Source organism: Mytilus galloprovincialis, chromosome 6, assembly GCF_965363235.1.
Source record: "Mytilus galloprovincialis chromosome 6, xbMytGall1.hap1.1, whole genome shotgun sequence".
Lineage (NCBI taxonomy): Eukaryota > Metazoa > Mollusca > Bivalvia > Mytilida > Mytilidae > Mytilus > Mytilus galloprovincialis.
Window position 1 is genome coordinate 25,441,333 of NC_134843.1, and position 16,992 is coordinate 25,458,324.

A 16,992-nucleotide genomic window follows, 5' to 3' on the forward strand; every position below is an offset into this window, starting at 1 on the left:
AACTATACAGAGGATTGTACAGCGGTATATTGTTGCCTTTATTTACACATACTGTCATCATATCAGAACCATTGATAAAAACATATTGCATTAGAATATCGTTTGTTTGTTTGTTAGAAGATGAATTCTACAATCGCAAAACTAATCTATCCATACACCTGCCAACAAGTAAAGAGGACCTTGTGTTGGGATCGAATTGGTCAGTTATAAAATGTGTTTTTTTCCGAATTTCTAAATGCGGATCTGTTGCAGAAAGATTGTTACCGTTAATCTGTACGCATTCGTAGAATTTTGTTTGTCTATTCGTCCATGGTGATGTCTGGTATTTTATTTTAGTTATCATTGCTCCCTTCGTTATTAATTTTTCACTTTGTCGCTTTTGAAAATAAGATTTACTAAAGTTTAATCTGTGACAAATATTATGGCGCCGTCACTAATAACATGCAAATAAGCAAAACATTTATTTATGACTATATCTATCATGAGCTTCGACCCTTAGATTCCACTGTCGTCATTGACAGGAAAACGATATATACATAATAAAAAAAATTACATATGAACAAATATTATGACTCAGAGATATTTCAGTCGCGAAAATAACATTTAACATTAGCAACGTCATTACCTTCCCTGTAACTGTATCGTATGCCCTTAACGTGAAGTAAATTTTCAAAAAAGAAACATCCTGTAATAAAGAAGAAAAAATAACACTTGATTTTGTCTGAACCTCTTTTCTTGTTTGACCTTCACTATGAACGCTTAAATCTAAACAACTCAAAACCTTTGATGTAGAGGACTTTAATACGTTTAGAGCTATAAGACTTACCAAAACCTGAAAAATAATAGAAATTAACGGTAGGCCTAAGTTAATTAGAACCTTAAATCACTAACTATTAATTGACTACGAAAAATCGTTTTCCTTAATTTCTTATTAATAATAATTAATTTATAATTTCAAAATTAGTAATCAATAACACCAGTTTCTAATTTACTGGTATTTTTTTCTTCGATGCTTTGTTTATTTGCTTTGGTCAATTTCTTGTTAAGGCCATCATTCTTAATTAAAATAGATCATGTTACATTTGAAATAATGTAGGTGGTTTTTTACGCTTAGAAGGATTCTACACACATTTTCCCGAAGGCCATCACCATCACATGTTATTCAAACAGTAAATTATCTATTCTAAGGATAAATAACCTTCATAAGTTAGGAAATTCAGGATTTGCTTTCATGAATTGTGAAATGATTTTACTCCAATTTTCTATTATTGAGTAAAATTTGTATTTCAGTATTATTCAATTCCATGGATTTTTTCTTGAAGACAAATGTATTAAAGTCAATATTGATTGACTCAGGAGTTTCTGACGATGTACGACAAAGGATAACTAAGGGTTGATAATAATTTTAACTTTATCCGTTTAGACTAGGTGAAGAAAAATGAATAACTATCCGATATCCAAAAAAAGGCAACACAGTCAAATCAATACTTTTAACATGTACACAATATTTTTTTCAAAAATGAATGTAGGAAAACATTCTACAGAATTAACAGTAATGTTCAGATCACGACACGGTCATTTTACATTACTGCTATTAAAAGTCCATGACCAAAGACCTATTTGGTCTTTTCATAGGTTTTCGTCTATCACCGGAATACCATTTATCTTTTTCCTCTAAAATATCATCTCCATTTCCTGTATCCCATGCTTGTTTTTGTGGGGAAACAGAATTATTTGTCTGAACTTCGGGATACCACATTTCTTCTTCCGAGTATACAGGGTTTTTCGGTCCAAGTTTTATATCTTTTTTCGATGGAGCAAAATTGTTGTATTTTTTTGTATCCATTTGGTCTGTCTTTTTGTTGTTGGATTTATTCGATTTGATAATTTTGGTGTAACAAGTTACAATTATCTGAGACAGCTGCAAGAATAAATGAGATATACAAAACTGGTCTATTTATATAATTTAAAATAACACGGACATATTAAATCGGAATAGGTTATTCCTTTGCTCAAAATAACTTCAGTTTTTTATGAAGTGTTTTTTTTTAATATACAGAATAGTTATATTTGATTCTTTATTATTTGATAAGAGCGTACCCTTCTTTTCCAAGATTGAAAATAATGCGGTCAATAAATATACATGTATGTCGATAACAAAATTTAAGACATGATGTTCTATACCATGTTAATTTTGTTATCAGTAAATTAAATACAAACTAAATATTATTATTATATACATATGCACATTCATGGCATTACAAACTGTTGATACCTGTATCTTGGCTTTGCTCAAGGTCATGTTTTTCTCTGACTGTTTGTGACATATTCACACTAATTACATTTAATTTTAGATATGAACTGACTGATTAGTTAGTCTTACATGTATGATTTGTTTATTAGTTAGTATTGACATTGAACAGGCTGTCAGTTAGTTAGTGCAAGTACCCTTCGATCTGTATCTAGTGCCCTTTTTTTGTTGAAATGTTAAAGTACCCGTCCACGTTCACTGTGTGTTTAATAAATTTAATTAATAAAGATATAAAACAGAACACAATATGGTGTTGGTGGAACTTGTGTCTTATGCACCATGTAAGATTACGACAGATAACTGGCATCTTTAATCTACTCTAATACAAAATACAGTCTCTTTAAAATCAATTTAATTTTTGGATGAGCATTCTCATTCACAGTTTACTATCTAAAGAAATTGATAAATTCAGAATCATGATGAAAATATAATAAGTGTTTATGTACGATATGTTACCTGAATCAGACAGGCGATTGATACAAGAGCTATGACAGGAGCTTGGTATGTATCTGCTGTCTCCCAGAACACGTCTATACAACCCTGCAACGGAAATCAGCAAGTGGAACAAAACACAAGGGATATTATTAAAGTTTCAAATATAAATGTGGATAAAATCAGATAAAAATCAAACGTTATTACACAAAAACAACAATCCAACGTCATAAAGAACCAGTGATACTAGAGTGCCATATACAATTATCAAAATAAACGTTTTACGACGGATACAAAAATACATCATCCAAAACCTTTTTTACCGAATTTTTGGTAAAAAAAATGAAATTCCTGCAGTAGTTATCGATGATAACATTTTATGCTGTCTCTTTAAGCAGCGCTATGATAAGATCTTGACATTTTTTTATGAGGAAAGAACTGATTTTTCTTACTTGCATTAGTATTATTATAATGAATAATATAAACATCATTTGATAGCCGTCCAATCTTACATATTCTATATGCATTTAAAAAAAAATAATTGAAGACATATGCTAATGAACGTTTGAGCTATTCTTTTCTCTAATAATATTTTCAAATAAATCGCTCTAAAGAGAATGATACCAGAGGCAAATTCAAACTGAGGACAGAACTGATTTTTCGTACTTCCATTATTATTATTATAATAAATAAAGGCAACAGTAGTATACCGCTGTTCAAAATTCATAAATCGATAGAGAAAAAAACAAATCCGGGTTACAAACTAAAACTGAGGGAAACGTATCAAATATAAGAGAACTACAACACAACTGAGACACAACACCGAAACGTAACACACAGAGAAACGAACTATAATGTAACAATGGCCATTTTCCTGACTTGGTACAGGGCAATTTATGAAAAAATGGTGGGTTGAACCTGCTTTTGTGGCATGCCAAACCTCCCGCTTTAATGGCAGTGTTAATTATAACATTAAAATTACAACACTACACGACAGGATTACAATAAATAAACAGATAAATGGGAGAAAATATAGGACAGAGAAACAAACGAATAATAGCCATCCAAAGGTAACTGGTTAAAAAGTATTTTATACACCAGACGCGCGCTACGTCCACACAAAACTATGCTCAGATGTAAAAAGTTTTAAAGCCATAACAACTACCAAGTTGAAGATCGCCGAGGACCAAAAGTTCAAAAAATTTGTGAGGACAGGGTTATCCGCCTGGGACAAAACATCATTATTATCAAGAATAATACATAGTTTTGCAAACAGTAAATTTTATAAAATGACTATATAATAGATATACATGATTAAACTGAAGTAATAAATGATGTTATCATTGGGTAGCCGCCCAATCTTACATATTCTTTATCTTGCACTCTTAAAATAAAAAAATAATTGAAGACAAATTCTAATGAACGTTTGAGCTTTTCTTTTCTCTTATATTTTTTTTCAAATAAATGGCACTTAAGAGAATGATACCAGAGAAACATTCAAACTTATAGATCAAAAATAAACTGACAACACCATGGCTTAAACAAAAAAAGGCAAACAGACAAAAAATAATACACAAGGCACACCATAGAAAATTAAAGACTTAGCAACACGAACCCCACCCAAAACTGGGAGTGATATTTGGTAATCTGGAAGGGTAAGCAGATAATGTTCCACAAATGTAGCTCTGCATGTTAAAACTGAAATTGTATTAATTAATATTTTCTTTATGCAGTATATATCTTGTTGCTGACCAATCAAGATGATAGACGTATTAAAGGTAGATTGATCGTTCAGATTCAACACAGTGCTGGTAAATGAAAATATTTAGCTCTCGATTGGCTTTTCTTGAAAATTTTAAATATGAAATAATTTAGATAGGCGTGATAAACAATATTTTAAGGATGTTTATATAATTATATGGCAGTTGTTATCAATTCGTTTGATGTGTATGAGCTTTGTTTTTGCAATTTATTACGGACTTTCCGATTTGAATTTTCCTCCAAGTTCAGTAATTTTGATTTATCCCCCCCCCCCCCCCCCCGATTTAGTTCTTATATTAGTTTTAGGAAATTTTACCCTTAGCAACACTGTCGACCTATTATTCTTGTCTGCGGATTTTTTTTCTAATATTGAGGGTTTAGTATTGATTGCATGATTCATCTTTAATAATTTCTGTTGGGTAATCTGTATATGTTTTTTGCTTTGCTTGTTTTTTATAATTGCGATTGTAACTGTGACAGAAAATCTGAATCATCAATAATTCTTATTAGCGGTTTTGGTATAAATTATAATTTCATTTTTTCTCTACTTTGTTCACGTATGCCTGTAAACCTGACTTAAATCATAGAGATCCAGCTGTCAAGAGCTATACGCTACCTCAGAATAAGAGCTACATAGTAGTAAACGTCTATAAAATGATAGGGAAAACAAAAGCTGAACAAGGAAAACAAAAGCTGAACACTTGTTTTTGAGAATTTTACGTGTTTTGTGTTATGAAAAGAAAGGCGAGCCGATTCATGATATAAGCACAATATTTAATCAAAATAAAGTAATTACCCTTTTATGGATATAATCTTTTTCTCTACAGGGTCCCTGAAAACCCTGTGGGTGAATTTCTATCGAATTGCAGCAAGCCACAGCAAAGTTGATTGCGTGCGGCTGAATCATAGTATGAATCGGTTCTCCCCATTTTTCATCAAAAGAATTCGACGATTGGAAATCAGTGTATCCATGAATACCACAACAGTTGAACTGAAACATGAAATAAATACCATGTTATACTCTTTTTGAATATAAGTCTATGACTTTATGACAGTTATCATTTAATTCATGCATATGGCTTGAAATGTATACGAACAACTTTAATTTTGCGGTGAATTGTAATAAATATATACCATGTGTAGGTCTATGATAAAAAGACAGTTATCATTAAAGCATGCATATGACTTCAAATGTCTATGAACAACTTTGCGGTCCACCGTATGAATTGTTAACCTTTTTTCTTAAATTGTAAAGCCGAATAAGTCATGATGGACATTGATTTATTCATTTCATTCTCTTACTTGATAAAGACACGAATTAATATTATAGTTAGTCTTAAGAAAGAACGCCAAAGATTATTAAATCATTAAAGGATTACTGTTAAAATAATTATAATATTGAACATCATAACGAAGAAATGATAATGTGTTTTAAAATGCCACCATATGATATCTTTAATAAATTTTATCTTTTATAACTTTTTAATAATTTTTAATTGATTTTTTAACATTTAATTCGGACTGAATTATACCTGCTGCATAAAAAGGTTCCATCCAATGCTGACAGGATCGTTTGACTTAAATCCTTTATAAGATTCATCTAAACTTTTAAAAAAGTGCTTAAATATAAGTTTATTTACCTGAAAGTAAATAAAACAAATAGCTCATTACATTCAAATGCGGAATAGTAAAGATAATCTTAATATATATGCTGGTTTCCAGTTTTGTAGCACTGACATTCGAAGATAGTTGGATAAAAAAAAGTTTTAGTTTTTATTTGTGAGGTTTAACAAGTTGATGTTTAAAATGTTATAAATATGAAGGTAGTGTACATACATTGTGAAATTATTTACTCGTATTTGGCTCGATGAAACAAGCAAGTTAAAACATTTCGAATTCTATATATTTTACACAGATTGAAGTCAGATGTGTCAAAAAAATGAGCTTCATCAATCATTCTACATGTTCTAATACAAAGTCATTTTGAGAGCAATCTCACAAGCCAGTGGAAAATAAAAACGATCATATGGTAGGTCAAAGAAAATCATTGGCTAAAACAACATGCAACAAAATACCATACAGTAAATAAAATTGAATAACACCAATCATACCAAATTACAAAATGTATGATGGCGATAACCCATCTTTAAAGGTGAAATTGGAGGGTTAATGTACAACCTATGAAGTTGCAAAGCAAGTTATTATATGCTCTGTTGTATTGTTTCAATGGATAAACGTATATCAGGGTGTTGAATTTTTAGTTTGATCTGTTTTACAATTGAGGTCTTTTTTGGTTAAATATCACTGTGAGGCCGGGTTTTGTTCATTGTTGAAGGCCACATAGTAACTCGAAGTTGCTTAGATCTTCGTCATTTAGGCTCTGGTGGATAGACTTCTTATTGAGAAGCATCTCATATCTTATATAGGGTGGATAGTCTTCTTATTGAGAAGCATCTCATATCTTATATAGGGTGGATAGTCTTCCTATTGAGAAGCATCTCATATCTTATATAGGGTGGATAGTCTTCTTATTGAGAAGCATCTCATATCTTATATAGTGTGGATAGTCTTCTTATTGAGAAGCATCTCATATCTTATATAGGGTGGATAGTCTTCTTATTGAGAAGCATCTCATATCTTATATAGGGTGGATAGCCTTCTTATTGAAAAGCATCTCATATCTTATATAGGGTGGATAGTCTTCTTATTGAGAAGCATCTCATATCTTATATAGGGTGGCTAGTCTTCTTATTGAGAAGCATCTCACATCTTATATAGGGTGAATAGTCTTCTTATTGAGAAGCATCTCATATCTTATATAGGGTGGATAGTCTTCTTATTGAGAAGCATCTCATATCTTATATAGGGTGGATAGTCTTCTTATTGAGAAGCATCTCATATCTTATATAGGGTGGATAGTCTTCTTATTGAGAAGCATCTCATATCTTATATAGTGTGGATAGTCGTCTTATTGAGAAGCATCTCATATCTTATATAGGGTGGATAGTCTTCTTATTGAGAAGCATCTCATATCTTATATAGGGTGGATAGTCTTCTTATTGAGAAGCATCTCATATCTTATATAGGGTGGATAGTCTTCTTATTGAGAAGCATCTCATATCTTATATAGGTATACCTATCAATATTCTATCTTCAATGTGTTTTATAGAGACTGAAATTGAGATTGAAATGATAATGACTATATTGGCAATTAAGTCGTTTAATGATTTATTTTAAAGTGAAACAGAATTTCTAAGATAAATTTTGTAAATGTTTTGTCCTGCAAAATGATTATCTGGAATCTAAGAATTGAAGATATTAGAATTTCATGTTTGAAGTAAAAACAAAGTTTCCCTTTTGGATCATTCTCGACTTCAATTATTGTTAGCTACTTTAGCCAAATTAACATTGAATACCTACTATGGTTCGATCAGCTGAAAATAAAACAACTGCTGCGATCTGTATTATAGTTAGTAAACCCAAGGCTACAACATACTGAAAAATACATAAATAATATCTCATTATGTGGTAGCGACTTTAAAACATGTCCTTAACACAAAGCAAAACATTTTGGCTATAATGTGAACTATATATTCCTGAAATTAGAAAGAGAAAAAAACATGTAGGTAAAGCAGGGAATAATATAGAAATCTGCAATATCAGTATCAGTGAATAGTTACACATTTTCTGAATTATCATCTCAAACAAAAAAAAAGCACAGAGCAAATTTAAAATAAGCGATCAAATGTTTGAAAAATTTGAGAAAACAAAATTCAATATCAGAAACAATCATTCACAAGAAATTTCTTATAGCAACCAATCAGAATTCTTTTTGACAAAAATCGAATATCCACAACAGTGCACATGCTGATATGTATGACTTGCTTTTGCGAGATCATCATTCATCATTTTTTTCTCAAATGGTTTGCTTGATGATTAATTCAAGGAAGAATTCAAAGGATCTAATATAGTAAATATTGTACTCATAGTAACTTAACTGATAATCTCATTTAATAACACAAGTTAAATGCTGATCAATGAAACATGAATCTGTTTCAAGTACGTATAAAGTTTTTCCTATGGCATCCCTGCTTTTTTTCTTTTGAACATATAAGTTTTCTTTTTTCTTATATGGTAAAGTCCTATGGAATGAGCTTCTTTTAATTATAATAGTGAGGACATTTAAAAATCAATGCATGAATATACACTTAGCTTTGACCGCTTTGCAACTGAGTTCACGTTATTACGAATCTATAACGTCCTATCGCCAAATAATATTTCAATCAGTGACAATTGTTCGTTCGCTAATGTGCATTCGAATTCTTACCGAAATTAACTGGATAGTGCCATTAATACAATAAACACCGAATCGAGAAAGCGATGTTAATTCTTTGATAATTTCCATGCATTCCAATATTGTTCATTAAACAATCTATATTTGCTGTTACCTGATTTTGTGTGTTGAATCAGTTATACAAATTTTGGATTCTTTGGAGGTTCGTGTTTCTCAGTTGTTTTGATTTTATTTGCTGTTGTTTGTCTTTTGATAATTTTTCGATTTTTGACATGACATTGTCAGTTTGTTTTCTACATATGAATTCAAATGTCCATTTAGTATATTTTGCCTCTATCTAAATACGATATCCTAGAGCTTTTTTTTTCTATCATGACGTTATTGATGGAGGATTGCTACTAACAAGTAAGATATAAAACCAAGGTTGTCATATGTTGAAGATGAAGTCATCACGAGTGGTTTGTTTTTCGATTTTCATAAAATTGAGAGAGTTTAAGCTAGCTATAATACAAGGTTTTAATCCACCATTTTCTTCATAAAACAATGCCTGTACCAAGTCAGATTATGACTCCGTATTGGTCAGTCTAAAATTTTCTATGAAGCGTGTTGTTGACAGTTGTTTGTCTTTTGATCCATGACAGTTTGTCTTCTACTTATGAGTTTGAATATCCTTTAGTTTTTTGGCCGACTTGCATCAGGTTTTTTTGTGGTAGTACTAGACTTTCCTACAGGTAATACTTGTGTAACATCTATGGAGAGCAGTTAGTAAACTATAAATAAAATATTTAATGAATATATAGAATCAAACAAACTAACACGATGTGTGTTAACAACTGTATCTAACTGGTTATTACGTATGATAATCATCAACGTTATTGGCCTACAGATGATTATATATAATTAGTAAAACGGGTGATAATTATCCACACAATCCCCCTTGATTATCAGGTCAAAAAAGAGAAAAAAGATTCCATACTGCATTTGAAAAATTAAAAGACTAATCAAATAGGACAGATCATGACAAAAGAAAAAACAAACAGCAAAACAAAAATTAACAAATAATTCCCAGATTACTAAATATTGAACAATATTATCCGATGAAGTGGCATGGAACTTAAATATGCAAATCAGTTTGTCAAAATAACAGTAATACAGAACACATACTATTTACCTAAACTTTTATTACATAAAAAAGTATTAAGTAACGAATCAATTATGAAATTTCACTACAAGTTAACTCAAAATTGCGGTATAAAGTTTAGATATTAAATAAAGTGATCATTTGTGTAGATCTATGATAAGGAAATTAATATAATATGCACCAATAAGTACCGTTATTGTCAAACGCCGTGACTTACGAAACGTTCCAACTAAACCAAGAACTGAAATTGCAGAAATTACAGCACCAAACACCAGAAGAAATAATCCGCATGCTCTGACGAATCCTTCATAATTCATGTCTTTCAGTGGTTCTGACATTGTATTATTTGGTGGGTGAATAATTTCTACGCCTGGGAACACGTTGAGAACTGAAAAATATGAACAAACATGTTATTCATTATTAAAAACAATTCTATCATCGTATACATTATTAACTCATAATAGTAATTCATTTATTGTTTTGTACATAAATCAAATCGTTCATTTCTCGTTTGAATTGATTTACATTTGTCATTTCTTGGACTTTGATAGCTGACTATGTTTTGCTCGTTGTTGATGGCCGTACTGTGTAGTAGTAAAGTTCTATGTCAATTGTTCTATGGGTTGAGAGTTGTCTCATTGACAATTATACCACATATTCTTTTTTTGTAAAAATGTAACTTTTTCAAGTATTCGTGCTTTTGATTTTTTTGTTATTTGTTTATCTAAGTGTACTATTATGAATCATATGAGTGATTGGGATATAATGATTTCTTATTTTTCTACAGTATGAACTACTAAACATACAAATTAAATTCAGTTTAAATTCTCCCTCATGAATTTGTCCGAATTTAAAACATTTCTATACTAAATACATGGCTAAATAAGAGACAAGTCATAATTTAGGTTTGTTTGTTCGCAGTAACTTTCTTATTTTCTCAGCGAAACAACATTTAATATCTTGTGAACATTTTACAATTTACAAAAATATACCACAATTCCATCTATATACATTCACAATGTCCTCTAAATACATATCAATACAAACATAACTGTAATATATTATGCAGAGCTTAACGTTAACTTCGTCTATCAAAGTTACTCGAGCACATCGATAATAATCAAACGTAATCAGGACTTATATATGCCTATAAAACCCCACCCGTACTACCGCCCTCGAAATATTCGTGCAGAAAACAACAGTAACATCAGACCACTTCTGATTTACATACTAGCCAAACTTGTACCACAAGTCTAAAGATAGAAATAGAATAGGGAAATTCCAAATATAACGGAATAGAAATAAATTTAAATATTGCAATTGGTATTAAACTATTATCATATATTAATTTACAGATAGGTTTCATCTTTACATTATTATATCATTTGGGATTTGCAAAAAATCGAATAAAAGTCAGCAGATGTTGAATGATTTTCAAACATTAACGGAAATTCAAAGCATAAAAGATTAACACAGCTGAATGCCATACGTTCTTCTTCGATAAACCAATTACCGCAATCAACACACCACTGAAGGAAGATAGACCCCAGGGTTAGGAATAATGTGGCTCTCACGTCGTTCCTAAATTGCGACATTAAATAACAAGAGGCAAGCTATACGTCAGGTGTAAAAATTTCGCCACATCGGTATGAAGAAAAACTTAAACAAACAACTAAAAGCATTTTCTCTTAATGGTTTAAAGAAAAAATCAATAAATAAGTAGACCATGTTTTCCAAAATTAAAATATCGAGAAAAAAAACTAAACGGGATTAGAGTAATTTGTTAAAAAAATCAGTCCAGGAATCTCATGTATTTGTGCAACACCAACATAGAAGTATTGACAGAACCGTTAAAATTATTAACTAGAACAAAATGTATCTATAAATGTGTATAACTATTTTAGAAATAATTCTTTCATGCCATGCTCTATGCTCATTTTAACATGGGTAGGCATTATATTTGTTAATATCTTTATACCGAGCGTTATCGAGGTATTAAATATTTACAAATATAATGCCTACCCATGTTAAAATGAGCATAGAGCATGGCATGATAGATTTATTTCGATTCTAAAAGGAATATTTTGAACTTTTGTACTTCAAAGCGGACCTATAGTAGACGCTCTAAATGTCGCCATTTTGATTTGATGAACAAAAACTTTATAGAAAAACCAACAGTTCATCAATAAAAAAAGAACAGAAACATTTAAACTTACTTTAAGAATGTTTTTATTTAATTTCCTAGCGAGCAACACCAACAGAAATGACCAATTTGATCTCCGGCGTTGTTCAAAATTCATCTGACGTTGCAATTTCAATTGTGACGTCAATCACGTGCAGCCCATGTTCTACTCAAATTATAACATGGCTTTGTACCCAAAGCTAAATAAGAACGTCATATTAGAATGAAAAACAATCAAAAATAATCTCGTTAAATGCAACATTTAAGAAACGTTAAACATCACAATTTTAAACTGATTACCTTTACGAAAAAGTTTATCCAATGAGCTTCAATGAACGAGTATATTGCCAGTGAGTTTCTTACATTAGTTTGTGGTAATGGTTATTGTTTTTGTATAAAACTTATACACGGTATAATCAAACAATATGTATGGCCATCACAAAGTGAGTCATTAGAACAGGGTAAATACAAATTGTCTAAAACCAGTATTACTAACAAATTAACATAGTTTTACATTTTTTAATAGGTTTTCCACGATACAATTAGCTGTTAAAAATAATGTTTGCAAATTGTATAATAAGTTTCTGTAAAGTTAAGCAATGTGGAACATCTCAAACAAGTATACACTTCATTGTATTCTAAAGTGTTTTACAACTTCCGATATATTTTTTTGTTTAGTCAGTAAGTCCGTATACATGTTTGTATATATAGTAAACTCCAGAACATGACAACAGCAAGGTTTTGAATAAATTTAGGTAAGATAATCCTACTGATACTAAACATCACTAGTTGATGAAGAAAGAATAAATCAAAGCAATTAACAAAACAGAGGTATAAAACTGACTTTCAAATTAAAATGTTAACAATATGTAAAGTAAGTTGAAATTGATAAGCTTAGAATTAAAGTCGATGCATTTATTTGAATAATAACTTCAAACTTGCAGGGAGCCTCGGTAGCCGAGAGGTCAAAGTGTTCAACTACTATTTTCGACAGCTTTTTTCAATATTGACATGGTAATAACGAAGCCCACTCGTGCAGGTGCACTCGACTCTAATCCGAATTGACTTGGATTGTCAGTTTTCCTTCTGAAGGTCGGTTGTTTTCTCAGGGGATGCCGGATTCTTCCACCAAAAAAAAAGGAACCGCCATGAAATAGCACAATCAACCAATCAAACGTGCACCATTTTTCATGTTTCAACTGACTCGATATCATAGGACAATTCTATATGAGAGATATGATTAACTTTATCTATTAAAGTTTTAATATTTTTATTCCCTTAACATTTTCAAAAGACTAAGTGGGTTTTTTTTAAACTTGTGTTCTGCATATACTCATTAAAGAATGTTTAAACATATCTCAAATGTTCACTTATTTTTTAAATGTTCAACGAGAAACTTGTATTATCTTTATCAATCATACCAACTCAGGTTAAAAAGTAGCACTTAAGTACAAATAGTGAAAAGAATAGTATGCAAAAATAATTGGATTTGATTAATTTATATCATTCTAGCCATGTCATTGTCAAGTACTTTTCAGGAACTGCAGACCTAATTTTATCCAAGATTAATATGTCAACATTTGATGAATGCTCTTAATGTATATCACCATTATATCTGGCTTTAAAAATGTATGCACTGTACTTGAAATATGAGAACTAAATATGTTTCATCAAACAATACATGGAAAGATTGCTTGTCAAAATTTTACATTGCAAACTTCTGCCTATAAAAACCTTGAATCATTTTCCTGATATTGTCTTTAGCTTTGTCGAATGTTGGAGTAGATTTCTCATCCATTTTGTCAAATCCAGCAATAATATAAATCCCACCGCCTACTGATACAGCTCCTATCATCTAAAGGCAAAAAGAACAATAATTATTGTGTGTGTGTATTCAATATTACCAGTCTTTAAATACAAGAGGATACAAAGCCAAGATGAATTATTTTATGATATTGACACAGCATAGCATATCCATTCCTTTCTTATATAGATACTCATATTTTACCATATTTTAACGAAAGTTACCAGAGGGACAGTCAAACTCATAAATCGAAAATAAACTGACAACGCCTGGCTAAAAAGGAAAAAGACAAACAGACAAACAATAGAACACATGACACAACATAGAAAACTAAAGAATAAGCAACACGAACCTCACTAAAAAACTAGTGGTGATCTCAGCTGCTCCGGAAGGGTAAGCAGATCCTGCTCCACAAGTGGCACCCGTCGTGTTGTTTATGTTAGAACAAATCCGGTAAATAATTCAGTAGGTCACATTCATGAATGGAAGGGGATTGTAGTTACGACGTTAGGAACATATCTGATATCATTTGTGAAACGGTTATTCCATAATGGACAACCAACTCGTGATGGCATCCGTAAAAGGAGTAGGTCCGGTAAGGACCGGTTTTGGCCTCAAATTTCAGGTTCATCTGACAAAAGATTTTGACCACTTTTTAAACACTTAAGTGTCTATTTCATTTGATTCAATTAGTTTATATGAACGATTTTGACTTATTAAGTCATTAAAAACGATCTGATTCAAGCTGAAATATGAAAAATCTACCAAATATGCCGAAAAATGTCACTTTTTAGATGGTTTTTGTCAAAAATGAAAGTGGCCGCATCCGTGTTCATACTCAACCTTTAGATATGTTATGTATTATCATCAAATACAACTTACATATCAATATTAAGGATGAACACGAATGCGGCCACTTTCGTTTTACACGAAAACCGTCTAAAATTTAACTAAAATGCTAGAATTGTGAAGATTTCAGTAAGTTAGCATGACTTAATGGTGCAAGTACCCGATATATGTGCATTGTATTGTCAAAAACAGTCCATATTTATGTAGCAGAAGCATTCTACTGTCCAATAAATAACTAAAGGTTTACATTTTAACAATTTTGTAAAACTGTTATATTTTGGGGCCAAAAAGGGGTCTTACTGGACCTACTCCTTTACGAAGGGTTGTTTTCAACTTCCCCATTTTGAACTCTTGGTTTAATAGCTTCCTTGTGAGCAGCAACCCTCTATCAGGAAAATCATGATAGGAAACGCAGGCAAAAATGACTATCAACGACATGTCTATTATAACAGAAAAACACAAACAGACGAACAAGAGTACACAAAACACAACAAAGAAAACATTCATACATACATACAAACATACTTCACTTTATTCCAAAAAAATCAGACATGTAAACACATTATTTATTGAAAACATTAGGAATATTCGTCACTTTTGGAACCGGATAATGAATTATTAGCCTGTATCAATTACTTGGTAGGTGACGGGTTGTACATTTTCCGAAACGTGCATTTGTGACTGTCTGGAACATTTCAAAATAGTGTTTAACTTTTGTTTAGGGGTATTTAAAAGATAAATTCCGGCAAAGATAGGAACATGTACATAATCCCTCATTCGCAAGATCGAAAACCTAAGTCAGTCGTTGAAGGGCTTTTTGGTAAAAATTTAAATAAGTATTAGCTAACGATGTATTCGACTTTTCTGTTTTTTTTAACATTGCATGAATAAAATAAATATTATACATAAATTCAAATTGACAAATGAATAAACGAAACAAAAACATGCAAGAATTACACAGTTTTCACATTTGTAGTAGCACGGATTTAAGTTTTAACAAACACTACTATTCTGGTGTTTTTGACCAAGTAGAGATTATTTCTTGTGCCCCAATTTTCAATTTTTTGGTACCGTGAATTTTTAATGTTATTGTATGTACATGTATCCTTCATAAACAAACACATAATGGAATCTGACTCTAGATGGTATACCATATATATTTTCTTTATACGTTTTTAGAACAAAACATTCAACTTAAACACCCATGAAGGTAAATAAAGGTATAGCCGACTTTGTTATCAACGAAAAACGTTTTTTTAAAGACCAAAATTACAAATTGCAATGGTTTTCTCAAGAAAGTACACTTAAAAAATGTGTTCAAATTTAACTTTATACTTACAAATATTATAATATGGCAGATATAAATAAAAATTGTACATATTTTATCCATATTCTCCAGATTGGTGTATTTTTCGAATATTGTAAACAGGTCCACTATAGTTTAATACATGTCTGATTTACTCCAGTGTCTGTGATATATTAAAAAAAAGTTACGTGTTTGATTTATATCTAATTGTGATAACGCAGACTTTGGCACCAACAATCGACACAGACAAGCCATTTTGTGGCTTAATATATCTATCATATTGTTGATTCCTACAGTTTTGTGACTGATTAGGGTTGTAGGTTCAATATTATTACTTATCTAAAAATCGTTAATGTAACTCCTTTCTTTCACAAAGTATGAAGATCAATAACTTTGTCATAAATAAGGATATCAAAAAGATCACGAAAGACTAGAAAAAAAACCTAATTGATAGATTATTTTCGAATTTTATTCAAACATGCATAGCAGGAATCATTTATACTGTCAACGCACTGGTCTCGATAATTTTGAGTACATTGATTCCCTCAGTTTTTGTTTGTTACCTAGATTTTGTTCTTTTTGAATGACTTACAAGATTTGATCATCGATAAATACTGTCGCAAAAATTGTTCCGAATGTTCTTTACCTGATTCTGATTCAATCTCCGTACAGCGTTTGTTTCATTTCCGTATACTTAGTACACTACAATACAATGACCTTCTGTAATATATCTAAAATCTCTATTTGCTTTTTTTTTAAATTAACACTTTCTTTGTTCAGTACACGGAGGTGCGATTTGTAGTCGGCCATCTTTGTGAACTAGATTTTATGTAATCTTGAGCATATTTTAACGTTGTAAATCGGTTTGGAGACAAATTCCACGCAACGTGTGGCAGAGGTCATATTAAGTGT

At 31.0% G+C, this 16,992-nt stretch overlaps 1 protein-coding gene across 1 annotated transcript; it reads right to left on the bottom strand.

Annotated features, from left to right (window-relative positions):
• Positions 1-448: 448 nt before the first annotated feature.
• LOC143078057 (uncharacterized) lies at positions 449-16,299 on the bottom strand. The gene is made up of 8 exons (XM_076253054.1): positions 16,114-16,299; positions 13,856-13,976; positions 10,131-10,327; positions 7,925-7,999; positions 6,037-6,144; positions 5,301-5,495; positions 2,768-2,851; positions 449-1,921 (listed from the first exon to the last, which is right to left on the bottom strand). The coding sequence occupies exons 1-8, from the start codon at positions 16,162-16,164 to the stop codon at positions 1,595-1,597; spliced, it is 1,158 nt and encodes a 385-aa protein (XP_076109169.1). The 5' UTR covers positions 16,165-16,299; the 3' UTR covers positions 449-1,594.
• Between the last annotated feature and the right edge of the window lie 693 nt (positions 16,300-16,992).